General features: G+C 48.3%; 1 protein-coding gene across 1 annotated transcript in view; it reads left to right on the forward strand.

The window, feature by feature from the left end:
• The window catches only part of PITX3 (paired like homeodomain 3), a 37,754-nt gene extending 10,650 nt beyond the window's left edge, over positions 1-27,104 (forward strand). The window contains exons 2-4 of the mRNA XM_054035081.1: positions 9,193-9,336; positions 21,674-21,879; positions 25,843-27,104. Of these exons, the coding sequence (XP_053891056.1) occupies positions 9,228-9,336; positions 21,674-21,879; positions 25,843-26,406 (879 nt within the window). The 5' untranslated portion in view covers positions 9,193-9,227 and the 3' untranslated portion in view covers positions 26,407-27,104. The remainder of the gene's footprint in view (positions 1-9,192; positions 9,337-21,673; positions 21,880-25,842) is intronic.
• The last annotated feature ends 821 nt before the right edge of the window (positions 27,105-27,925 follow it).

The raw sequence follows: 27,925 nt of genomic DNA on the forward strand, positions 1-27,925 counted from the left end.
AAAATAAATGTTTATGTAAGTTACAATCCCCTCTCTGTCTCTTTCTCTCAAAATGCTGGCAGATTGTAAAATAGATCAGCTCTGCGGCAGTCACTCCACCGAAGCTAGGTATAGGTAGAGTGCATTACATCCAAATTAAGTGGCTCATTGTTTCTTACCTTTGGTGCTGTGCATCATTCTCATTTCTCTTGATTAGGGGCTGCCTTAAGCTGGTTTACTAATTGTAAGGCCCCTTTATGTCTTCAGCAATGTCTGAGTCATATACTGCCTTCCATCTGCATACAAAGCTTAGTGACATCAGCTGAAGTTGCATGGCTGGACGGATTCTATACTAAGGGCTTGACTACAGTTTTGGTACCACTATCAGTTGGTTGAGAAACTCAGTTTACAGGCATAAGCTATACTGATTTAAGCACCTTTATAGCAGTGTAACTGCATCCATTCTAAGAATTGGCCTGGTTTGATTATTTCAGGATAAAAAAAAAAATCACACCAAAATAGTGTATTAGTCCTAAAAAAAACCCCAAACCTGTTTAGTCCAGGCCTAAATCTTCAAAGCCAGTATCTGGCCCTAAATCTTCATTCCATGAGTGGAAGAGACAGTTCTTGTGTGTTTCATTCAGTTGAGTATAGGATGTTGATCTTAGGTTGTCAGAGAAAGGGCTTGAACAGGTGGTGTTTGGCTCTCATTTCTCTGCATGGTTCTGTGTGCAATTTTCATTTCTGACTGCTGCCTCCACCTCAACCAGGGTGTCAGAGTTCATTGTACATTTTTAGCTTCAGCATTGCAGTTTCTACCATGTAGATATAGGCCTGGTCCCAAGGCTGTTCATGTGAGTAACATCTTTGAAATCAATCGGAATATGCCTATGAGGGAGGGCTGCAGGATCAGATGAGGCATCAGTGAATAGAGATCAGTACTATAGGTATGTACAGATTAGACAAACACTGAATCTCTCTCCATTTCACCAGGTCATTTGTTTAAGTCTCAAGTTTTTCTTCAGACAGAATTTCTAGGTAAATGAGCTTCAACCCCACCCCCACCAAAATGAGTATGATTATTTTTTCTTGAAAACTCTTCTGTAGCACCTATTGCCTTATGCCATGTCTACGCTAGGAGTGTTTTGGCAGTATAGCGATACCAAGATACTATATCGGCAAAGTGCTCCTAGTGTGGACATAGCTTATATCAGTGAAAATACGCTTTTTCCAGTATAGTTTATGCCTGCCCCCCACCAGCACATTTTGCTGGTATAAACATATCCATACTAAGAGTTTTTGCAAGCACCGCTTTGTTGGTCTGGGGTCACACCTCTTTACATCCCTGCAACAAGCTATGCTGGCAAAAGTTTGTAGCATAGATCTGGCCTAAGTATGCACGTACCACACAGGAAAGTTTTCCGGCATAGCAAGACCTATAGTGGGCTTTGCAGATTCTTAAAAGTCTACAGCAAAATATAACATTAGGTGTGGAAAGAAGCAGGGAGGCCAAGTTTCTGGTTGCTGCTTAGTAACTACTTTACAATGTGCAAGGAATAAAACCTACATTTCCTGGTTTGGTTGACCAGTTGGTCAACCTCCTTGATACCTTCCCTTGATACCTTTTAACAGCAGAATTAAAGAGTATAAAGATTCCTATTATCATCATATTACTTTGCAAACTGCTTTGGGATATCCCAACTAAGGAACATGCTGTATTCCAGTTCTATTCTGCTCTGCCCTCTCGATTAAGAGATTATTTTAGACCCAATACAATTTCACTTCAATGGAGGTGTGAATGTCCCTCGGGACACCAGATACATCACGGTTTCAGGGGAAGCATATAAAACACCATTCCATCCCTTTTGGGGTGGATGCTTATTATGTATGGGACTCTAAGTCACAGTTCTTCCCTTGGGGCACACAATACAGACCATCAAATAAGCATAAAGGACATTTAATTCCATCCTAATTCTTTGCCCTGGACCCACTGACATGAAGCTGTCAATCCTTGGGACGTTTCCACTGTAATCATTACAATCCACCACATGTCACCAGTGATTTATTAAAACTCTTGTCCTGGACCAAGGGTTAAATGATCACCCTCCTCCGCAGTGGCATGCACATTACTGGGGCAAGAAGTAAAAGCATAGCCCATCCTTTGAGCTGCCTACAGCACCGGCACTCTCTATTCAACAATGCATTAGGCAATGTCTGATAATTACGTGCATTTCCCTGCTACCTCTTATCTGAGGACCTGGAAGCACAAAAATGCAGCGCCCCTGGTAGGTCAGGATGATTAGCACCATTATAGAGACAGGAAATGGAGGCCCAGAAGAGTTGAGCGACTCACCAACTCAGTGACAGCACTCCTGAATCCCAGGCCAAGTGATCAGAGCACTTCCACTGGAGGCTAGGGCGACATCCGTGAGTCGAACGTGGCTGGAAAGTCAGCTTGTACTTCTGTCTCCTGAAGGCTGGGAGTTCCCTTTGCCAGGGCTTAATGTGGCGCTTTCCCAGCGATGCTCATAGTGACAAACCAGTGTTACAGAAATATCTGCACGTGCGAGGGAGACACTTGTCCAGCCATATAAACAGGCAGTTTAAAAAAAACCCAACCACCAAACCTAAGGCAACAAACATCCAGGGGTCCGAGGGCTTTGGCAGGGGGAAAAGTGTCCCAAGGCCAGCAGATGTGTCATCTCCCAGCGTGCCCGAGTTTGGGGTTAGAGCCCACCGGCAGTTGGGAGTGCAAGAGCCAAACCAAGAAAAAGGGTTTATTATAAACTGACTCAGCCTGACCTGAGGGATGGGGAACCATTTCATCCTGAGTGCGCCTGCACACGCTGCTCAGCCAGTCCAGCACTACACACAGCCGCAAGGCTGTAGAGGACGGCAGATTACTCTCCTGTCCTGTAATGGATTTGTACTCTGAGTAACTGGTTTGCTGCTGCTGTTTATCTTCTGGTGATTAATGGGCTGCCTCAGTTCCTGTTGCCATTCCATTAAGATCAAAAACGTAGGGGAGTTACACTGAGCGGTTTTGCAGCAGAAGATTCTGTTCTGTCCTTAGTCTTATTCCTGCAGTCCTGACAAAATTGGGAGCTAAGACCAGCAAGGAGGCCGTGACCCCTCTGTCCCTGCCCTCCTTTTTTTAGCTGGAGCATCACTATAAAGACACTGCAGCTGAAACATCTTTGAATGAGTTTTTGTGCCGGATTCTCCTGCTCACATGTGTTTCTGGGCCTGGGGTGCAATGGCACTTTAAATCCAGGGCCACTGAGCACCACATGCCTGGCTGGCCTACCCCCAAGCCTCTGAACTCCCTGAATCTGGATCCCTGAGTGCTCCTCCTGGATCGGACAGGCAGGAACCTCAGGAACCCCTTCACACCCTCTGCCTATTCCCCTGTGACGAGCCGGAACAGGAAGGCGGAGCTGTTCTACCATAGGCCGGCCTCTCTCAGGGACCAAAGTGAAGAGAAACACATTGTCCTCATGAAACTGCAATTAAATAAACCTCAGAATGTTTATCGTGGCTAAAAATAAACCTGCCCACAGGATGGGGTGAACAGGAGTGCAAGGGGAATAGGGACTTGTAGGAGAGAGAGGGAAATTAATCAACTAAATTCCATCAGGAGAAGAGCCCTTTCCAGCCGCCTGATATCTTGGCTTGATGGAGCAGCGGAAGAGAGGGTCTTTCCTTAGGAGATCCAATGTAATAATTCAATTGCACCTTAATCTCAGATGACAACTAGAGGTGGGCTCTTCTCCTCTGCCAGTTTATATTATGACATTTAGAGACTTTTTCAGCCTGAAGGTGGATCCTAAGAGGTTATTGAGACAGCGTAGCGAGCCAGTACTGAAATATCGCCACTCTGGGGGTGAGCCACAGCACCTACCTCATAGCACCAAGCAACCAGATAGACAACCTTATATCTTTAAGTTACTAGTCCAAGTCTGCCCAGTGTTGTCATGTGAAAAGGTTTTTGCTATCTGATGGTAGTTAAGTAGGGTTACTAGATAGCAACTGTGAAAAAACGGGACAGGGGGTGAGGGGTAATAGGCGCCTATATAAGAAAAAGTCCCAAAAAACAGGACTGTCCACTTAAAAACAGGACATCTGGTCACCCTATAGTCAAGGGACGTACGTGCCATGAGTTTGGCAGTCTCGAGCAGTTCTCAGTGGACAGCTGTCTACACTACATAAACCACCATTGGCTTCCATGTCAGCTGCTAGATTTCAGTCAAGAAGTCATGGTGCATTTGCCATGGTGTGACCGAGTATCACTAGAATTAGGAAAGAGAAGCCATATTTTTTAAACAAATAGGGCTTGGTCTCTATTTGTTTGCTAGGGAGGGGAGCCCTTAGAGAAGAATGAATGCTCCTCTTTCCCACCCAGGCTAGGTTAGTTTTTCCTCAATACTAGAAAAGGGGGTAAAATATGAAGGCTGAAAAGAATAATGCTTGCCAGGAAACTAGAGAGCACATGGTACACAACAAATATACTCCTCTCCCAGAGTGGGAGAAGGAAGGCCTGCCCTTCCACTGCCTCGTAAAGCACACTGGGAAAGGAAGGGGAAGAGTCTGAAGGCCTCTGCAATGGAGGCATTTCTCTAGTATTTGAAAGAACAGGAGCAGGTGCTGCCAAAAGGCCTCTAGGAGAGGAAAACCTGGGATGTGGATGGGTAGCAATTTGAAGGAAAAAGCCTCTTGTGTATATATTTAGGAATCTGTGTCTCTGAGCCCTATGGCTCACTTGGCTATACGTACGTAGCTGTGTCTGTTAGAGCATTTGAAGATCTAGGATGTCTGTTATACTTTCTATTCTTATTTATCCTACTGCTGCTCTAATGGGTAGGGTGTCTTGACCCATCCGTAGGTGCTGGAACTAGGGATGCTGCTGCAGCCCCTGGCTTGAAATAGTAATAACAACCCAAAAACATGGTTTCCACCTAAAGCACCCCCATTGTAAAAATTGTTCCAGTACTGACCCATCTCTTGATAGTGACACAGACTGATCATTCTCTTCTCACCACCTTCCACAGCCTGGCAGAGGCACAGTGGTGAAGGTGTTGCCTGCTCTTGTGATTATACTGTGAGGTTTGTGATACTATTTTTCTTAAAGGCCCAGCTCCTGGAGTCATGTAACAACATGAGAACCTTAGCTTTCCTTTTGAAGAAGTAAGCTTTTTGGCGTGGAGAGACGCTCGTAACTATAAGAAGAGTGTACCCTAAAGGCTCCAAAAGCACAGGCAACACACAAACCCCCAACTTTTTTAAACTAGTCTTATGAGTCAGGCCCCATTATGAATGCTTGTGGGGTGGCAATACTAGAACAGTGCATGAAGAACACCTGCCATTGTCCATGTTGTACCAGTCTTAGGCTGCTTGAGAACTTTTGTCTCCAGGACTGTCGTGCCATCACCTTGCCCCAGTACTAGAGTCAAACAAACAAACAAACAACGTGCACGAACTCTGCATAATACCTTGGGGAAGGGACTGACGCTTATCCAATGAAAACACTGCAAGGAAACATATATTTGCTCTCTGCTCTGTAAGGACTACAGCACCAGTTACTCTGAGCGAGCCTGGCTTTCATATTACTACTACAGTAGCTACCCTTAAAGCTGTGTTTCTTGAACTTTGCCATGCTAGACCCCCTCTCATTTAGCAATAGGGGCATGTTAGAGTGGTCATGACTCCCAAGGTTGAGAATTCATGCTTTAGAATTTACATTACCTTTACGATACAGAGATATATTTCAAATGTGACCATGTGGTAACTGAGCAAAAGCTGACTTCAATGGTAAAATCTTTCCCTAAGGACATAAATCACAAGGTAAAAATCTAGCAATGCTGTGTAGCGTTGCTTGGATATTTATGTAAGTCTATGGTCTTGAAATAGTGGCTATGTCTACTCTCTACCAGTTGCCTGAGATGATCTTGGGGAAGCTGTATCAATGTAAATGCTTATGTTGTGCCACTTGCACCATCACAGATCCTTTCCGCAGCATAACGGGGTGGACAGATACTCCCAGGTGCTTGCTTACCTGCAGTCTGCCCTGTGGTGGAGTTTCAGTGGTCTGAAAGACTGAGACCTTTCACTGTCTTCCCTATATGAGAGGGGGAAAATTCACCCATCTCTTAAACTCCACTAAGCTTCAAAGAAATCTAACCACTATCTTTAAAGACAGTTCTAGCTAAATGGTTTCTAACCTGATTCGGTAATAGATGGAATCAAACTGTGTTGAAACCACTTTTAAAAACAGGTTCTAGTTTAGTTCTCTATCTAGTTAAAAGCATTTTTAACATGGTTTAAACAGATTATGCTGTGTCCACACTGCTGGTTTAAGCTTGTTTATACTGTCAGCCTGGAGCAGTTTAAAAATGAATGTGTTTTTTGAACCATGGGGATTGGATTCTCTGTTTTACACCTGGGCGTCACTTACAGCCGGGCAAAGTGGCTGTAAAATGCTCCTGTTCTGGTCTGCTAGTGTTTCCATCCCAGTTGGCACAGATGTAAATGATGCCACAAGATGCAAGACAGGAGAGAATGAGGCCCCTATGCAAATAGGACCCCACATAGGATGAAAATGTCCTTTAGCTGCAGACAGGCAGGAGTCTGAATTCCTCCTTAAATCTGGTCCAGTGCAGAGTCAAGCCCTAGAAGAGAGGAAATTGTGCTTGACAGATGCAATCATATGCAAATGGCTGTAGAAGAGGGGAAATTATCATCTACAAACATTGGGCAGAAATTCCATCTGCTGCCTCCTCAGGAAGGGCTCTTAATAAATTCTGAGACAGCAAAGTGACACACATCTTAATCAAGCCTTAATCCAAGGAATTAATTCACTGCGCGTTTCTGCATAATTCCAGGAGTAATGCTAAAAACCTTGGCAATATCAGCAGCAGATGGACTCCCTCCAACTCCATGCAAAGGTATTAAAGAAAACACAGCCCCTGTCACATCACTTCGTGTACATACACATGGTGAAAAGCAACGGGGCTGTGCCCTGCCCCTGCCTGGAGCTTATGCAGTCTGCAGACATCAAAAGCCGGGCTTGCAATGCGGTGGAAACTGGAACTTGCCTCAGAACAAATGAGGGGCTCCTGCCACGCCCACCCTGGACAGGGGATCGGAAGCCTGCAGCAAGACAAATGACTGGAAAATGGGCACTAGGGCAACTGTGTCCATTCGGGAAGACACAGACCTTACAAAGTGAGCAGGGAAAAAAGGGGAGGTTGACTCAGATCAGTGTCAAGACACATGTGTCGGAACTCTGGGGGCTCTTTGAACTGAGGGGCTGACTAAATGAGTTCGTAGGAGGAGTGAGGATAAATTGCCCATGGGTTTAAACCGAAATCTGTCATAGGAGCTATTGGATAATAGTCATCAGAATTAATAAGACCCTGCTCTTCCACTTCTGGTGGTTCTCAAAGCACTTAACATGCACTAAAGGCACTCAGCACTGGCCTCTCTCCCTGTTAAACTCAATGGGAGTTCTTCTATTGACGTTAGTCGGGGCAGAACTAGGCAAATGCTGAGTGTTTTTGAAAACCTCACCCCATGTAATTATCATCCACAACCCTATGAGGTAGAGTAAATAATTATTATCCCTGCTTATGATATACATGTTAGAGAATCCCATCCAAATGCCCTGGATTAGAAATCCCAATTCCTAAGCCACTGAATTTTGGGAGCGTAGGAGATGTTTCCAAACCAGGATGCAAATGTCACAACTGATCCTATATCTGCAATGTCTAAATCCAAAACTCCAGGTCTGAACAGCCCCACACTCTGGAAGCTTTGAAATCCTACTCTGGATCCCAGTGTATTGCCTCAGGTCAGCTGCTATTCAATATTAGTGGGGCTCCCTGGCTATAGAATGGGAATAGTTAGCACAGGTAAAGGTCACTGTAGAAATCAGCGTGTTTTGTTCACTCTTAATGAAGTAAGAGCACAGAAAATATTGCACATGCGCAGTTGGATAAGAATATTAAGTGCTGCCTGACAACAAGGTCACAGGTCAAATTTGAGACCTTAGTGCAAATCTAGAGAAACTTCCCTTTCTAGCTACACATGGTAGGGCCTTTAACTCTTACTAGTCTGGAAGGAATGTGAAGCTGACCCCTGGTAACCTTCAGATACCCCAAATTAGGATGAAAGCACTTTCCCCACCTTAGCTTTTCCTTAGCATAGAGCAATCTGTCAGGCTTTGGTCCCTTCGTAAGAGTGTGGCAGGAAGACACTGGGGTTGAGTAATACAAAAGGCAGCGGGTGGGGTGCTATGCTTTCCTGCAGAGCCACTGATCATTACTAGTGCTCAAACTCGGATACTGTAGGTTAGAAGGGGAAGCATATGGGCACATAGAATTGCCATTAGAGAAGAACCTGGGGGGCCGTAAGGAAAACTAAGACCTTTTTAGGTTAAAAGTAAGGGGCCATCTGAACCAAGCTTGCTTTGTCCTCAGTCACCCAAGGGTGTTTACTCTTATACTAATGCAGGGTTTACAGGGATCTGGATGGGTCTAGCCTGTCACCGAAAAGAATGGCATTCACTTGTAACATTCTAGCTCTGTGTCAGCACTTGTGCACGTGTATCTACCCTCTTGTTTGTGTCCTTCTGTTACTGTGTGTCTGTGCATATATGCCTGTGTATCTGTGTTCGCGTTATGCCTAGAAGTGATTCTATGGGACTCCCTAGTCCTGTTTTTGTGTGTCTGTAACATTATTTAGACCAGAGCAGCTTGTTAAGAAGCAAAGGAGAAGGTGAGGGAGACCAGGGGACGATAGGAAAGAGGACAGGAGGGAGAGCTGGATGTTTTGGGAAGGTGCTAACTGCACTTGGCTGGCCACAGGGCCACTTCCTCAGATCTCCATTACGCAGCCTGCTCCCAATGTTGCTATTTCAGTCTGAATGTCACCTATAAATTGGAGGCTCTTTCTCTGAAGGCTGCAAATAGAAGTGCCATTAGATAATCTTTGATTTATAGGGCAGCTAAGTGTGGAGTTTAGTGAGGGCTGCGGCCAGTCTGCCCACTTCCCAGCCAGGAAACCCAGACTGGGCTGGGGTCCTGCTCCTGCAGTTTCCTTTACTTTTCCTAGCAGAACTTCCTCTGCCCTGAATTGGCTGGTCCCTTCCCAGAAGGGGTAGGGAGGGGGCATGATGTGAGCTCTACCTCCCCATTCACTCTGTGCCTGTTTCTGCAGATCTCTCCTCCTCCCCCACCACCGACTCCTGCCAGATGGATTTCAACCTGCTGACGGACTCAGAAGCTCGCAGCCCTGCTCTGTCCCTCTCGGATTCTGGGACCCCTCAACACGAACACAGCTGCAAGGGGCAGGACCATAGTGGTAAGTGCAGGCTCTTCCCCGAGACCCTTCCCTTCCCCCTCCCTGACATTGCTGCCTGGCCAGAAGGAGTGGCAGAGCTCTCCCACATAGCACCTGCACTGAATGGACATGTCTCTGTTTTGCATGCTCCTTGGTGATAGTGCCAGAAGTCTCTCTGGCAAGAAGATTGGCTGTGTCATTGACCTAGGGATCAGTTTTAGGCGCCTGGGACACTTGTCTGGTTAAATGGGTGCCGGACAGATGCCTTTACTAGGTCTGGGTCTCATTGTGTTCAGTGCTGTATAAACAGAGTCAGTGACAGTCCCTACCCAAAATCATTGCAATCTAAAAGTGGGCCCAATAAAAAACACCCCCAGCACTTGACATTTGGATCTTGGGCTCTTCCTTAAAAGGCTCCACCCTCTTCTACCTCCTCCAGAAACTCAGCAACTAACACAACAAGGGGCCATGGTGTCTTCTTTGTAAGCCTGCAGATAGATGATGGTTTCCTAGAGCTGACTGTTTAGCTTGCAGACAGGCTGGAGGGTTCGATTTCTGCTAGGAATTTAAGCAGGCTAAAGGCAACAAACATCTCAGTGGGCGTGTTTCGGGGATGCTGATTTTGATGACAAGGTTAGTCAGGAGCCTGACAGCTTCAGATCTGTCCTGATCCCATACCTGCGTCCTGGGAAGGAGAGATGAGAGCAGATCAAGCAGCTGCTTGGGAGATGGAAGGGAGAGAAGGAAACCAGCTTATGAATGGGACAGTTTATTATCCTATTCCTAGCAGCACACAGGGAGGCGCTGCACTTCCTTGCTTTCTGATTAGAGCATCACTCCAGATCTCAGTCCGCCATTCCCATAGACCGACATCGACCTACAGAAAGTATAAAACAAATCTGATCCAAAGTACGTCCTGTTCCCTTCCGATCCAATTGCATCACCAGGAGTTTAGCAGTTGACTTCAGTGAGAGCAGCATTGGGCCCTTGGAGGGAGCATGGTCCAGTGTCTAGAGCAGGGAAGTCGGGAGACCTGGGTTGTGCCACAGACTTGCTGGGTACCCTGGTGCTAGACTGCAGACGAAAGGCCACAGAAATGCAAAGTCTGTTTAAAAGGTCTGGCACCACCATGTGTTGTGGGTGGGTGGTCGGTCCCCCTTTTGGGAACTGGGAAGAGACACACCCTTTCCCAGTTTAAGCCATAGACAGAGGGAAGGTCCAGCTGTCCCTAAGTAGTGTGACTTCCCCTCAGTGCTGGGGACCTCTGGCTGAGAATGGCTTCCTTCAGAGGCATTGCAGCTGGCTGCTTCCTCTGCTGCGGTTTTAGCCCCATTAATGAGTTGGAACAAAGCTGGAAGTGGGGAAAAGGGCATTGAAGACCCAGGGAGAATCTCTCAGCGGAAAGGCTCCTCCAAGGAGTTACATTCAAACCTCCCAGACCACTTTTGGTTTAATGCTCTTTGTGCACTTAAGGTCCAATCCAACTACCTTGGAAGCCAAGGGCCAGGTTCCCACTGACTGAGATTCCCTCCCGGAAGAGAGCAGAACCCGGAAATGGCTTGCACCGCCCAGGGCTGGTTCAGGAGCCAGTAGGGATCATGTAGGCACATCTGGGTACCGGGCACTGCCAGGCTATAGGGCTGGAGCAGCGAGCCCTGCAACACTCTGGAGAGCCCCTCCTTCAGGTAACCCTGTAGTGTCCCGGGGACTCATGCTACAGAGGCTTTAGCAGCAATAAGCGGCCGGGAGATACCCCCTCTCCCCCAACTAGCAACGGCTGCCAGGTTCATCTTCCACTTCATCTAGGCCCAAGCTACAATCTCTGCTGCAAGCTCCGCACCCCTACAGCGCTTTCCTTCCCAGGCGGAACGCGATAGGCGCTACCCCAAAAGGCAGCCCAGCACCGCCAGAGCAGCCCGCGCAGTGCAGTGGAACGCGCAGCCCCCTCCGCCCTCACGCTGTCACTCCCGCCCCCACGCAGGGCAGTGGAACGCGCTGTCACCCGCGCTCACAGCTCACCCGTGTCCACTGCGTGAAACGGCCACCGACACACACGCGGGCAACCTCGACAAAGTCACACACGCTGGGCACCGCCCAACAGGCACACCAAAGTGCCCCATACAGAACGCGTATGCGCGCCAGGCGGTGTCATCCAGTGCGCCCACATCCACCACACTCAGCTAACAGCTCCACCTGCCTGCTGCCCCGCACAGCCCCCAACAACGCACACTGCACCAGCAACCCCCCATCCACTGCCCACACATCCCTGCACCGCCTGATCCAGAGATACCCCCCGTATTGCAGACACAACCAGCTCAGCTCTAGACACACAAACAACTCGACCCAGACACCCAAACAAAACAGCCTCTGGCTACACCCGCTTCATTTCGTCCCCCGCAGGGCCCCCTCTCTGCGCTGCTGTCCGATTTTCATTTTTGCCGTGAGCTTTTATTGTTCATCACGCGCAGTTTATGTTTAAATCCTATTCCACGTCCCCCTGTTGGGGTTTGTTTGTCGATTTCAAATTATTAATCCCGGGTCCGAGCGTCTGGTTATTGTCCTGGTTTCATAGGTCCCAATTCAATCTGGTTTCGGTTTTTTTGGGCGTTCATACCGGTGTTTTCCATTCTGCGCTATTCCTTCGCTTCCTCTCTTTTCTCCGCTTCCCTTTCGTCCGGGCTGGGATGTCACACGCGCTTTTTTGCTTTCAGTGACATTTCCCAGCCCAAATCTAACTTGTTTCGGGTCCCACCTGTAGACTTTGGTCTCTTTCCCGGAGAACTGCGCGATCCGGCCAGTTTTGCCCCCTGTGCAGTTTCTTGATGAAATACTCGTGTTCGAGGGGGTGGGGGTGGGTAGAAGGAGATCTTTGTTAATTAATCTGGAGCCGAGGGCTGGATCTGGCGCGGAGAGTAACTGGGACGAGGAAATGCTCAGTTTCTGGACTCGATTCTGCGCCCGCCGAACCCGGGTTAAAACTCCCCCCGCTCGCACTGATGCTGCCAGTCTCTCGCCTTTATCTGCAGCCGGGATGTGTGCGGGGCAAAGGGACAACGGGTGGGGGGCAGCTGCAGTGCAGCGCGAATTCCCGGCCCGGCACCGTGCAGACACCCGGCTTCGGATCCTTCAGGGTTCAGCGTGCACGTCCTGTGCTGAGGCCGGCCAGGTGAGCTGTGCCACTCGACAGCAGGGCTGGAGCCCGGCCAACCAACCCTTTCCGGCTCCGCTGGAGAAGGCAGGGGGCTAAGGCGAGACAGGGCCGGGGCTGCAGCTTGCCCTGCAGATTGGAGAGGGGAGTGCCGGGGAGCAGGAGAGGGCCCGGCCGGGAGCAGCCCCCAGTGGAGATACTTGGCTGCGGGGTCAGCGATCAGGGCTGGGATCGAGCGCTGCAGCAGGCAAAGCCCCCAGCCTGGCGCTATTCTCTCGCGGTCGCAGGGGAACCAGCTGCGTTGAAAATGGGGCGCAGTCAGTATTGGTGGCAGGAGTGTTAACAGCCACAGCTTCCTCGGGCACAGTTGGTGGAGGCGCAGGACCGCACCGATAGCTGCCCAGCCCTGCTCTGATGGCACCTCAGCTAGTGCGCCTGCTGGGGACAGGTTAGAAGCGGATTGCCAGGCGCAGAGCTAGGGGCTGAGGGCCAGACGCATCCGCTTGCTATAATTAAGGGGGGTCCAACTGAAGGTTGTAGGGCTCTGCCCACAGGACCGCTTTCTGCTCTGCTAACGGCTAATTATTAAATCAACCTGTCTTCCTAAACCCAGGCCAGGCGGGTCATTCCCTGAACCACAAGGATTTATCCTTACCCGCATCCTCGCTGGCTAATGGAACCGTCGCCGATCTCACCCGTTGTAAATGTCCAACCCTACATCTATCCAGCTCTTAGCCTCACCTTGTGGCAGTGAGTTCCACCGTGTTCCGGGGGCACCCGGAGATGCCTCGCCTGCTTTTCACTGAACGTGGCCAGGTTCTTGTTAGGCGAGGGAGCGCAGGAGTCGGTTCCCAGTTTGTCTGGTAATCTACCGCCCTCCTGTCCCCTCCACCGCCTGTAGGACTCCCTGCGGTTTGGGACTTGTGCGCCACCAACAGGCCAGCGCCGCTGCAGGCAGAGCGGGGAGCGGTAGAGCCGCTGGGACCAGACTCCTGGGACTTTGAACGGTGACTGAGGAAGGGACGCTTCCTCCTGATCGCTGCCTTCCCTGCCCAGCGCCTCCCCCTCTCCCTAGCTGATGCAGCGCTCCCTCTCCAGAGAGCTGGGCGCTCCGCGGCAGCCTCTGAGCTAGTGAGCTGCAGCTCCATAGAGCAGAAACCTGTACCCGTCTCCCCGCCACTACCGGGACGCACACCGCTGCACAGGGCCCTTCCTTTCCCTGCTGCCTTCAGCCCCGGGGAAACTCTGCCAGACTATCCTGCCTGCGGCCCGCCCTCAGGAGCAGCCTAGGTTACAAGCAGCTTTACACTGAACCAAGCATCTTCTCTGGGGCGCTTCCGCCTGCTGGGCCCAGATTCTGCTCCGGCTGATCGGATAAAGGCGTCAGCAAAAAACACTTGCAGAGATCAGCGCGGGTCTGGCCACCTGTCTCCGCTCCCCCGAGCGCCCCTGACCCGTTCCCTGTGGCCATGGCGAGCCCTTCCATCCCTAGCAGCAGGTAACGCGCCCCTCGCAGATCTGTCGCTTCGCTCTTCAGTTACCAACGCAGGCAGGCGGCTCCTGCAACAAACGGGCTTTCTGAGCCCCCAGGGATATGTAACAGGGACAGCAGCCTGTGGACTAAAACTTTCCTGGACTCCCCCCATCAACCCGGCTAAACCCGAAGCGGAACGAATCCAGCCTCTGTAAACTGCTCTGCCCCTTATTCTGGAAATAAAGCGTTGAGAACAGCCCCTCCCCCAGCCCTGCACGGTTCCCAGGTAACCCATCTGGTTGTTTTCAGTCAGAGTGCACCGATCTCTTATCGGCCAGAGCTGGTTTTGGAGCGTCAGCAGCTTCCTGTTTAGTTCTCTCTGCTCCGGCTCGGTTTACACAGGCCAGTGCCAGGGGACCGGGGAACCCGTGGAAGAGCGCCGTGCAAAGCGATCCGTGCCCCTAACTGCAACTCCAGCGAGTGCCACGTAGCCAACGAGCAGAGCCAGCGGCCAGCGCGCTGTTTGCTCTGCCCCATGTTTGATTAGCACCAAATCTGCGCTGTACAGAAGTGGCAGAACTCATCACCGCAATAGCTCAGCCTCTAAACAACACATTTATCCCACTCTCTGCTCTCCGGGACATTCCCCACCCCCTGGTCCCCGATCCTTCCGCGCCCCTGGTCCCACAAGCACTGCCCCCAACTATCTGCCCCCTCGAGGGCTCCGGACTCTCCCTTCCATGGGACCAGCCCGCGCTCCCTCCGCGATAGAATAGCAATTCCTGCGGGCCTTGACTGGCCCAGACGGTTCCTTCTCTCCTAATCCCACCTCCCAAGGGACCAGCTGTCTCTGGCTGGTGCCCCTAAAGTAACCCCCCCTAATTGAACAGCCTGCGCAGTTAGCCCAGCGTATCTTCATTAAGCACCGTTTGTTTGGCCTTGGGTAGAAAATAAGGGGGGGATCACACAATCATCAAAGCTAAGCAGCGCCTAGATAGAGACAGCAGGGCTGGCTGAGCCTTAAACTGAAGTGCAAATATTGGTTAAGTGAGATGAAAACCTACTCCTTCCCCTCTGCCCGTACTCTCAACCTACCTATCCTCTCCAGCATCCCAGCGAGGTGTGTCACCATGCCTCCCTGACCTGCTGGCCAGGTGTTACCAATTGTCATTAGCACCTTGATACTTCCTTTGTAGCCAAAACCTCGCTATCCAGTTTCCCGGCAGAGCCTTTCAACCCCCTTTTCATGACCACGCTTTAAATCTCGGGAGCCCGTTTCAAAGGAGTCTAGAATCTCGGTGTAAAGGGAAATTGTTTATATCGGAGCCACAAAAGCCATTTATCATCTTGGGGTTTGTCAGAGTGCACAACCCCTGCTAGAGGTCTGGGCAGATACCAAGAGCATGCTCTTTCAGCATGCTAATTACTTACTCTCTCTGGTTTGCAGCCATTGGCATAACGAACAGAACAGTCCTAAACTCAAATGTATATTAGACAGTCTGAATCCCTCCTTTCTTCTAACCTATTGTTCCCTGGCCTTAGTTTTTCTTCTACTCAAATTGTTGTTTCCAGTTACCTTTCTCTCTCTTTACCCTCATACCTGGTAGCTGCCTCCCCATGATGTCACCATTTCTCTACCTTGTTCTAAATTGGCTGGCCGCTCTCTTTGCAAGAGCCCAGTTCCATTCCTCCTCAGTTGAAAAACCTTGGCCAGATTCATAGGGTGACCAGATGTCCCGATTTTATAGGGACAGTCCCGATTTTGGGGTCTTTTTCTTATATAGGCTCCTATTACCCCCCACCCCATCCCGATTTTTCACAGTTGCTGTCTGGTCACCTTAGATGAGCACCTTCTCCCCAGTGCAAAGACTACCCTGCTGCCTTTGGAGATGCACACTCTGTTGCAACTAATCAGCTGTGGGTACTGGTTGGAACTGGGGATGGGGATTCAGGACTTCCATTCAGGATTCTGCTCCTGATTTGCTTTGTGATTTCAGGCAAGTCACTTCACCTGCTCTGGGGCTTGGTTGCCCCAGCTACCAGATAGGACTAAATTCTTAAGCTTCAATGATCAGTGTCCTGGGCAGCTGTGAGGTTTAATCAGTGGGTGTTTAGTGCGCCCTCTACTTCCTTTCCAGCTGCACAGCACGATCCTCTCTTGGTTCTGCCATGCTGAAAATCCTTCCCTACACACACCACACGGGGAAGCCAGGGCCAGCAAGAATGGGAAGGAAGGTGTTTTCCCTGAAGCATGGTGCTCCCCTGGCAATACTATACCACCATGGGAAGTTTGCTCTGCAGAAGCCACTTGCAACCATTAGCTGGTAGTACAGAGCTTCTGTCCTTTGGGAGTGGGGTACTGCGAACAGGACACTAAGGGCACTGGGCATGCTGCTCTGCAGATGTGTGCTGAGATTTGTAAGATTAGGACCAGGATTCCCCTTATCTCCTTGGGTTCCACACAATTACCTGGACAGTCTTGCACCCCTGCTCAAAGGTGATGATGCCTTGGGCTTAGATGGTGACAAAATCAGATATTTCCTGAGACTAAGGATGATATAGCACACTGCTCATGGGCTATATGTCTACACCATCCCTCTATGTCCCATGCATTGCAAGCTTCTCCTGCCCTCAGTAGGCATTCTGAGCAAAGGCTGCAGATTGGGGCACATCATTACTACCTTAGCATCAATTCCTTTGGAAGTTGGTGGCGTTTTGCCATTGACTCTCACAAGCAGGCTCTTACACCCGTGCTTCTCTCTGTGAAGGGTTTCAGACCTAACAAAATGAATGAGGGTTTAACTGAATATTGTCCCCTCGTGGATAGTCAGACCATTACTTTCGTGCTCAGAAATGGCATCTACCATCATTCCCTTTTTAATCTGTTCAGAGGCCAACAAGGGCTGAGTCCCTCTCCTATGACATTGGTTCAGATCAGAGGAATAAGAATATAGTCTCCATTGGAACCACAACTGTAACATACACATTAAAAGCACGTGTTGTTGTCAAAGAGCATCAACTCAATGGGGGCCAGAGAAATTCATCTGCTTCCAAAGAGCCCTCAGGAAATGGGCAGTGTCCCCACATCTAGATAATTATAGCAGTGCTTAGAGTGTCACAAGGGTACAGCAGTTTCCTGTGGGTCTATTTTTAGGTACTACATATTTCCACCTTTTGAATACACATCTTCAGCATTTTTCATAGTCTCAAACAACATTAGCTGAAGAAGCTGTCTGAGCTTGAGGTTTGATGATGGGGCATGGAGCCTTCCTCCACTGCCAAACCATGTCTGGCTGTCGTGAGCTGATGTTTGGTTAGGTGTTTATGTTGAATATTTGGGGGTCTCACTCGGCTTCCTAATGGTCAGTTGTCTATGCCTATTGACATGCCCCCTTCTTCTTAAATGCAGCTGAGAGGCCAAGGGTTAAATGGGCAATGGAGAGAACTAACCTCCCATCCTTAAGAGGTGGCTGGTGGGGCAGCATGAGGGAAGCCTATATTGCCACTGCCTGTGCTGTTGATCAGTAGAGAACATCCCTATTCCAGGGGATCAATGCGGTGTCTTTTGCCAGCACTCAGTTCACACATTAACACTGAGACACATTTGCCTGGAAGGTTCAGGTTGGATATGGGACTCCTCTTCCTTCCTGTACTAGTTCACTTTGCTAGTAATAGGCTGTATTCACATCAGCTAATTCCCTGTCATCCAGACATTGCTCCTCCAACCTGGGCCATGGATTTGCTCCTTGACAAAGGCTGTTTGCAGCCTAAATTATACTTTCCTCCATTGTGTCTCTCAAAAGTAATTAGAGGCGGATTTTCACAGCAATGACATATAGACGGCCCTACTGTTTGTGCAGCAATGGGATACCACAGGAAAGAGTTGGGGATTAGTAAAAGCAGAAGCTGATTGGGACAGGGACTGGGCCTAGCAGAATGGCCTGATTTAGTTAGGTGTTACTGTCATATAACCAGCCAACAAGAATATGCATAGCACCATATGCACAACTTCTCTTAGAGGACAAGCAAAGAAAGAATGGAAATATAGGAATTGCCAAGTCAGACCGAAGTCCATCTCTAACAGAGCCAGAACCAGACACTTCAGAGGAAGGGACAAAGAACCCACTAATGAACTATTATGGCATAAACTTTCTAAACTCTGTCAGTTAGTGGTTGGCTTATAACATGATGCATAAGTGTTTATTATATCCTAATTATGTAACTGCAGGTGTTTTCACGCTTATCGAGATAAGTGTCCAGTCCTTTTTTGACTCACTACTAACTTCAGTGATATCCTGTGGCATGGAGTTCCGCAGGCTAAATATGCAGTTTGTAGAAAGGTAATTCCCTTGGTCAATTTTACATGAGTTGCCTTTCCATTTCATTATATGTGCCTTTTTGCTCTTTAAATGAAGAAGGGTAGAGAGGAGCACCCAATTTAGTTCCCATGCAAGAAGAGAATCTATTGGACCAGTGGGCTCCTTAATAAGTCCCTCTTATCCTCTCTCCCCCCCCACCATCCTCAGTGGTAGAGCCTGCAAATAAATGATCTGATTTCTCTGCAGTGTCCTTACCTTCCTTAATTGCTCACTTTACTCTCTACTAATTCAACAGACCCACTGATTTTTCTCACAGGTTTCCTGCTGCAGCTATAATTAAAGAAATTCTTGTTAGCAGTTCGTATCTTTGGCTATTTACCCTTCAAATTCATTCTTAAACCTTCCTAATTTCTTTCTTATATTTTACCAGCCATAGTTAATATACTCCATTCTGCTGGCTTCACTAGGGCTGAATTTCCATTTTCTAAAGAATATCCATTGAATTTGAATAACCTTTGTTACCTTGCCATTATATCTTACTGTATTTCTTCCTGCCTTCCTATTTTTCTGTGTGATTAGACAGATCGCTATAGCTCTATATAGATAAGTAACATCTTTGCCAAGTTTGTTGTGCTTGGACTTGCATCAATTTTTTAATCCCCCCACCTGAAGTTGAGTGTCAGCGCTAGTTTTTGTTATGATTCCTCCCCCAGTTCAATAGTGTTGTGATCAGTTATGGTTAGGATTGGTTGAAAAATTTCCATTTAAAAAACAAAACGGGGGAGGGGGGACTTCAGTAGAAAACTGGGTTTTCAATTAAACACATTTCCTCAGGCCTCTAGATCGAAGAGAGGATAAAGCCAGGATTATTTATTTATTTATTTATTCCCCACCCCCAAAATATCATTCTCCAGCCTGTAACGGAATATTATCTTTATTGCTCATCTTCTTCTTATATGGCCTCTCCATTACTGGAGATTTGCAACCATGGTAGCCCATTCTGAATGATCCTCTCTGCTAATCTCTTGGTGGATGGATTGTCCCTTTGATCCACCCAAGATACCACCTGGTCCATCAAGGATCCTCTTTTTCTGCATCATGTTCTTCTGCCATCAACTTTCCCCTCTGGTGCCCTCTGTGTCATGCACTGAACCTCTTAAAATGTGCCATCCAAATCAAATATGTCTAACTAGCAATTGCTGAGTTCCAGTACTCTCCAATACTTATTCTTTGGTTATGCGATCTTTCTAGATCTTTGCTCATCCTAGAAGATTTTTAATGCATGCTGCTTTTTTCTCCTCACACTGTTACTCCATGAGGTGGATTATCCCTGCACACGATTAAAACACTCTGTTGTCTCTCAACAGAGGCAATTTTGTGTTCAAATTCTGTCCCGATTCACAGGGCACGTAGTCCCACTGGCTTCAGTGCAGGGAAGAATATGGCTGCTGGGGTTGTTTTTGTCTTCAAGGCTTGTATTATGAAGCATCTATACAATATAAAGAGGAGATTTACAATTTGAAAATATTCTGTTTTTTTTTAACTGATTTATCTTCACTGGATATGAGTGGGAATACTAGGGTTTACAGCTAAATGCAAAGGTATACATCTTGGACTAAAGAATGTAGGCCACTGTCCTGGGAAGCAGTGACTCTGAAAAAGATTTGGGGTTCATGGTGGATAATTAGCTGAACATGAGCTCCCAATGTGACATTGTGGCCAAAAGGGCAAATGCGATCCTGGGGTGCATAAACAGAGGAATCTGGAGTAGGAGCAGAGAGGCTATTTTACGTCTATATTTGGCAATAGTGCAACCACTGCTGGAATACTGTATTCAGTTCGGGTGCCCATAATTCAAGAAGAATGTTGATAAATTTGAGAGGGCTCAGAGAAGAGCCTCAAGAATGACTAAACAATTAGAAAACTTCCCGATAGTGACAGACTCAAGGAGCTCAACCTATTTAGCTTAACAAAGAGGAAGTTAAAGGGGTGACTTGATTACAGTCTATTAAATATTTGTTCTCCATGTAGATACTTCTAATGATCTCTTCAGTCTAGCAGAAGAAGGTCTGACATGATCCAATGGCTGGAAGTTGAAGCTAGACAAATTCAGAGAGGAAATAAGGTGTAAATTTTTAACAGGGAGAGTAATTAACCATGGGAACAATTTACCAAGGGTTGTGGTGGATTCTCCATCACTAACAATTTTAAAATCAAGGCTGGATGTTTTTCTAAAAGAGCTGCTCTAGGGATTATTCTGGGGAAGTTCTCTGGCCTGGGTTATACAGGAGGTCAGACTAGATGATCACAGTAGTCCCTTCTGACCTTGAAGTCTACAAATCCAATAGAAGGGATTTCTAGATGGCCACTGAGTAGAGAATGGGGAAAGAGTATTCACTTGTAAGGGACATGGCAATGGGGTGGGGGAATCTTTCATAACCTGGCCATTCTCCATGACAAAAGTTCAAGAGAGGCCAAGATGTCATATCCATTATGTATGTATGTATGTGTGTATGTGCCTGTTAAATCGAAGTAAAATTGAACGGAGTATCCTGGAAAGTCATTACTTTCATCTGCGGCTTCCACTTACTGTAGGAGCCTCAGTTTGTGATCCTGGCAGATTGGCTCCCCTCCCCTCTTGTCTCTGCTGTTCCCTCAAGCCAGGGCTTGACAGTTCTATTCTATCCTGGCTCTTATACAGCAGCCATCACCCCGGTACCCAGGCACTTTCCAGAATGGCAATAAATGACGTGACTAACGTTTCTCCCATGTGGCTCCCACCGACTCCTTTGTCCATTTTCTTTCTCCTTTGGCATTTTTCCTGATTTGTGGACTTTGCTAAACGGTGTGATTGAAAATTGCTTTAGTTAAGCAAGCATAAGAAACACTAAGTGAACACTTTAAAATCTGTTCAACCCAGGCTTATATCAATTTAGCCTAAGTCAGTTAGGAGCAGGTTTAAGCTACATTACAATAAGCTACTCAAATGAAAACAAGAGTCCACCCGTCAGTTTAAAACAGTGCAAGTTGTGTGTAAACAAGGAGTAGATTTTTGCCTCCTCTTACACCTAGAGGTGGGTGGGGCTGTAAGGCTGGGCTGATGAGAGAAGCGTTTAGTCTAATAGGATGCTGCCTGCTCCTGAAGCCCTACATAGTTACCACAGTTGGCTGCATTAGGGAGGGAAGGCAGGTGACTTTCATGTGTGCCTGGATTACATGCACCAGGAATGAGGTGCCCTGGAGTCCTGGGACTCAGAGATGCAGGCCGGAAGCCTGGAGCAGGTAGCACCAGGGTAATGAGAAAGAGTTGCATCCCAAGCCACTGAGCTTTGGGGAAGTTACTGTCCTGGGGACCGAGGCATGTGCCGGAGTCCCAGGGCTACGTTGTGACAGGTTACCTGCCTTTGCATTTCACAGACACAGAGAAGTCCCAGCAGAACCAGACTGATGACTCCAACCCCGAGGACGGCTCCCTGAAGAAGAAGCAGCGGAGGCAGCGGACTCACTTTACCAGCCAGCAGCTCCAGGAACTGGAAGCTACCTTCCAGAGGAACCGCTACCCAGACATGAGCACCAGGGAGGAGATAGCAGTCTGGACCAACCTGACCGAGGCACGAGTCCGGGTATGGCTGCCAATCTCCCGCTCCACAGTCTCTGAACACAGCCACAGCTTGGGGGGAGGAGGGGTCCCGAGACCAGTTCTGCAGCCAGCCACCAAACCAACCCAGAACCTGCCTTTAACAGAGAGCCAAGGGCACTAGAGGCTTCTCCAGCACATCAATTCCACCCAGCTCTGCTCTCAGTGCCCAACAGGCCCCAGCTGCAGACACCTTGCAGGCTGCCATCTTGGATTCAGTGCAAGTTCACAAAGAACCATCATTCTGGCAGGTGTTTGAGAGGGAAATCTCACTTGATTTCCTTGAGAATGATTGATGGCAGGCTCCTTCCCAGACAGAGAACTGCCCACCTTCCTCCAGTTCCATATAAAAACAGACCTCTGTCCTGTGCTCTGGCCCCCAGGAAAGAAAAGTCTCCCTGGGCTGCTCAGGGTCAGAGGACCCTGGGGAAGAAATCTCACCCAATACAGAGGAGAAGCCATTACTCAGTTCAGGAAATACCCCCTTTGCTCTGCCACACCATCCTGATCCCCTGTCCCGCCACCACTGCCAATCCCCTCTTTTGCCTTCATCCCTATCCCAGGCCTTGTTCCCCCCTCCTCAGTGCTCATCCCCCATTCCTCTTCCCTGTCCATTTCACTGTGTCTCAATGCTTCCTCTGCCTTGGGACAGCATTGCCCAGTGGCCAGGGCATGGGCCTGACAGCAGGCTGGAAAAAGTGGGGAGGGACAGTCTGTCATTTCCTACACAAATGGAAGTGACATCACATCTGCCTGTCCTCCTGTCCCACATCAATGCTGCCCCATTAGCCTCATCTCCGCTCCTCCTGCAGCTCCCTGGAGCCCTTCACCCCTATTTCACAGGCCTGGGGTGTAGGGGCTGCAGCAGGGTCCCCTTTCTCAGACGAGGTGTTGCAGGGATGGAGTGGGGAGGAGGGAAGGAGCAGAGGCCAACCCCAAAGGTTCAACAATCATGAGTTGGACACTAGAAAATCAGGAGATTGATCCAAAACTCATGATTAAAAAAAAAAAAAGTCTGTGTTTTTCAGTCTGTTTTTTGACTGCAGAACTCCCCTTGCCCATGCTCTGTGAGTGGGAGCGTGTGAGTATGAGACACAGACACATTTAGTGTTTCCCGTGCTCCTGAATGTATTGGGTAAGGGGATTTTGGCTGCCGCTGCAGGAGCTTTGATCCCCACATCTACCTGTTCCATGCCCAGCATGTCTGTCCTCCCAACCTCCAAATTCTGTCCAGTTCCCCCTCAGTTCTCCTTTCCAGCCTCATCTCTACTCTTCACCTCTTTCTCCTTTCCCAGGTTGGATATTGCAGAGAGGGGAGGAGATTGGGAGATGGGGGAGTGGAGCCATCCTGAGCTGCTGGTCAATTTCTGCTCCTTGCTCCCCTCCTGTAAGAATGTGTCAGCTCTGCCTGCTTGGTGCAGCAGCTCTGATTGGCTGCTCTTGCCCAGGAGGTGGGGCAATGGCGAATGTAGCCAGTCAGTGGGGGTTTTCCCGGGCTGACATGTGCACCTCTCAGTGACATGGCTGGAGTTGTAGTTGTAGAAGGCTGGGTCTACACCTAAAAATTAGCCCAACCTAGCCCCTGGTGTAGATACAGCTAGCATGTTGGACAAACTTTTCCATCCACCTAGCTACTGCCTCTTGGAGTGGCGGATTAACTACATTGATGGGAAAACCCCTTCTCTCACTGTAGGGAGCGTCTACACTACTGCACGATAGTGTAGATGTACCTGAAATTTCATTTGTGGGTCTGACCCCCTTTCCACCAAATGCACGTTAAGCCCTGCCTGGGAGACAGGACACCTGGGCTCTATAACTTGCTCTGTTACTGGCCTGTTATGCCACCATGGGCTGGTCACTTCTCTCCGGACCTTCATTCTCGCCTTTCAACCTTTAGCTTGTCTATTTGGACTGTCAGCTCTTTGGGGCAGGCCTGTCTCGCTAAGTGTAGGTAATGGCAGGGCTCTGATCTTAAATACAGTCATAGAGTTGGCCAGAAGGGCCCCCCAGATCAGCTACCTACTGCCTGTATATCACAGGCCACCTCTACCACCCACATGCTAAACCCAACAACCGAAATTAGATCGAAGTATTACAGCCCACAGGAGACTAGACTATTGTGTGCCACAGGCAGAGAACAGGAGGGACCAAGGTGCACCAATGTCTGAGGCCCCTGCAATAATGATTAAGTGAGATACACCAGATAATCCTAGCAAGTGACCCGCACCCGATTACACTTCTCTCAGGGTCAATATGAGGGAACTACTGAACTCTAAGCAGTATAAACAAACATCACACTAGGTTCCCCTGAAGTCTGACCCTCTTTCTCAAGTTCCATACATACTAGAAAAGGGAGCATGTGTGTGGGGCAGCTGCCTACCGTGTCTAGCTAGGGAAGAGGTAGAGAGGGCTAGAATGGCCCCAAGGGATACAAGAGGGTAGGTGGTATTTGCAAACAGGGAAGTTGCATTTCTGTGATTGAATTTTGAACCCAACATGATCCCACACAAGTTGGAAATGTGTGGCTTCCCCCTAAGGTGGGGTGGGGGGGAAATCAGATGGCAGGCCAAAAACAAAACAAAGTGACAGTTTTTCAAAATTATAATTTAAGACACATGATATTTTGGGTTCTGACTCATGATTTTTGAATGCTTAGAGTAGGCAGCGGTGAAATTACGATTCTCAGAGAGGGAACTTGTCAAGTGGTTTAAATCCATACTAAGCAACTACACTGGGCTACAACATAAGAACCCAGGAGTGAAACGGACCAGTCATTTCACCATCCAAGCTGACAGAAATGCCAAAACAAAACAAAGTGCATCAATGGCAAAATTAATTATATTTTTAAACTGAGGTATTACTAGTAACTTAAGAAAAAAATAGTTTCAAATAGGGTTTTTGACAGTGTCCCATTAATAGTCTTCAGTCAACATTTTAATTTATTTCCTATGGGGTTATTTTTACATTTGTTATTTGTCTTTGAAGAATCCCAGCAAAACTAATCTTTCATCACCTTCTAATGAATACAAAAGATTAATAACACAAAATCAAACTGATTTTGAGATACAGACAAAAAGAAGTGTGAATTCCCCTAGTGCAGCAGTTCTCAAACCATGCACCTCAGAGCACTTGCTCTTGGTCTATGAAGATCTACAAAGCCATACGATACCGGCTCCTAGCTGCTAGATCACAGTTAAAAATACACAAAGTATTTTCCTAATATTTTCCTATGTAAGCAACTGCTGTATTTGTTGTGTGATCGAGAATGGAAGGCAAAGTGGGTTACATGATCGCAAACAGCCATGCAGGGAGGGTCTGTGAGGCACCCTCTCTAGTAAGTTGTAGTCCAGCCCAGTTTGAGGTCCCCTGTCCTGGTGGGAATCCCCATGGAGAATCTCCAGCTGATCTCCACTAGCGACAGAGAACCAGACTAAACTAACAGAAACCAGAAGGGGGATGTCAAGGGAGTCTGCTGGATTTTCCACTCCTGTAGGGTCCAGTCTCTCTCTGATAGCTGTGGAAACAGGGTATGTACACAAACGTACAGGACTACATTAATACTGAAAATCATGGACGTTAGAATGTGAAAGGACCTGCTAGGTCACCTACACAGTCCCAGGATTCTCCCTGTACTGCATGCTCCAGTTCTCTGTTCTGGTTTTAGGGGGGCTATGTGAGGGGGCTCCCACCAGCTCCCTTTGGGAGACCATGCCACAGCCTACCATACCCCTGTGAAGTAACTTTTCCTGCTATTCAGCCAAAGTTTTCTTTGGTTAATTCTATGTAATCACTCCTAGTTACAAGCTCCTTGCTCACCTCAGCCTGTCCTTTTCCAGATGTACTCAGTTGTCCTGATGACCATGTTGGTACAAGGAGGGATGACTGACAAAGGCAGAGGCTTCCTCATTAATAACTGGAATGACCCTCCCCCTCTCCCCTTGCCTTGCAGGTCTGGTTTAAGAACCGCAGAGCCAAGTGGAGGAAACGAGAAAGGAACCAGCAGGCAGAGCTTTGTAAGAACAGTTTTGGAGCTCAGTTCAATGGACTGATGCAGCCTTATGATGACATGTATTCCGGCTATTCGTATAACAACTGGGCTACCAAAGGGCTTGCTACCAGCCCCCTGTCAGCCAAGAGCTTCCCCTTCTTCAACTCCATGAATGTCAGCCCCCTCTCCTCCCAGCCCATGTTCTCCCCTCCCAGTTCCATTGCTTCCATGACCATGCCTTCCTCCATGGTCCCCTCAGCAGTGACTGGCGTGCCAGGATCCAGCCTCAACAACCTGGGAAACATCAACAACCTCAACAGCCCAAGCCTCAACTCTGCCGTTTCATCCAGTGCCTGCCCTTATGCCTCCACCGCCAGCCCCTACATGTACAGGGACACGTGCAACTCTAGCCTGGCCAGCTTGAGGCTGAAGGCCAAGCAGCATGCCAACTTCACCTACCCAGCGGTTCAGACGGCAGCTTCCAACCTGAGCCCCTGCCAATATGCCGTGGACAGGCCCGTATGAAGGGCCACCTTCCACCAACCAGGGACTCGACCTTAGCCTGATGAAAGGAGACCTTTAGCCCTACAACAGCGTACGCCCTGCAGGAGAGAGAAAGACAGATGGATCTCTGTGAAGACTTGTCTAACTATCGTATGGTGAATTTTGACTGTCTTTGTTTTTTGGTTTTTTTTTTTTTTTTTTTTTTTGGTAAAGCAACAGAAACTGCTCATTGGAAGACCCACTGGGAAACAGGAACCTGTGACATTCAGTTTGGCTCCTGGGCAGCAGAACTGAGCATATGTCAATCTGCCCCTTCCCCCCTCCACTTGGTGTGATAGTTGTCCTTGCCCTTCCCTGGCACAAAAGCCCTGTTTAAAGCATAGGCAGCCAGGTGGCACAGCTGTAGGAAGCAGCCAGGGACCCAGACAAAGTGGCGCAGCTACTCAATGCTTGGCTGAGAACACAGATACACCCACAGGTGTGAGTGGTCAGATTTCATTTTGAGGCATCTCACCCATTTATTTATCATATGGCTAGTCTCACCAGCCACCAGTCAGGAAAGTACTGTCTCAGCCGGCAATACATTTTTATACTGCAGATATATGCATGGCCAAGTAATTGAACCCCTTAGGGATCGGGAGTTGTAGGGATGTAGGATGTGTGTGTGTTATATAACACACACATATACACACACAAATATATATATATATATATATATATATATATATATATATATATATAAAACACACCTTTTTGTTTTGTACGTGGGATAATCCATGAAGTAGACCTTACAGATGAAAAGCCAAGCATGTCCACCATGGTGGAGCATTCAGCCTGTCCGCTTTACTGCTTAAGTCATTTCCACTCGGGTAGGAATTCCTTTGCCAATGTACATCCAAAGAATCCCTTTTTTTTCCTTTTGCAACAAATTGACCTCTTTTGTGCACCCGCCTCTCTGCCCCTGAATTCCATGTTCAACAATAAAATGAAAGTTGGAGCAGTCCCGTTAGCGGTTTCCGTCTGTCTGGTTATTGCGTGCACAAGATGAGAACGTGGGGAAAAGAAAGACCAGCGACCGTGTCTAAAGGGTCCAAATCAAACCCACGTTGTGAAAGAGGAGAGTCTGCAAGAGGGCTGCTGTTTATGAGACGCCAGTTCTTGGTGAGGGCCCAGTAACAGAAGGGGAAGTGTCATCTAAGCAAAGTCAAGGGATGGGGGCCCCAACATGTGCCTGAGCCGTCTTTCTCCTCCATGTTTGCAATTCAAATGCTCTGGCGATCTTTCGAGAACACAGTGCCAGTGGCCTAACTCCCAGGATCCCTTGCAGAACTGTCCATTTCCATGGCTGTCTCCTCACCTTGGGAGGGGGCATTAAGGAGAAACTATACCAAGCTTTCCCCCATGAACTAATGGAAGCCCCTTCCTGGGGGTCCCTGCAGGGTTTCAGGTCCATGGTGCTATAGACTGGGTAGGCTGGGAGGGAACCAGACCTCTGATCTTCTGGATTCCCCCTCCTACACCCACACCCAACTCTTAATAG

This window comes from Malaclemys terrapin, chromosome 7, assembly GCF_027887155.1.
Source record: "Malaclemys terrapin pileata isolate rMalTer1 chromosome 7, rMalTer1.hap1, whole genome shotgun sequence".
Lineage (NCBI taxonomy): Eukaryota > Metazoa > Chordata > Testudines > Emydidae > Malaclemys > Malaclemys terrapin.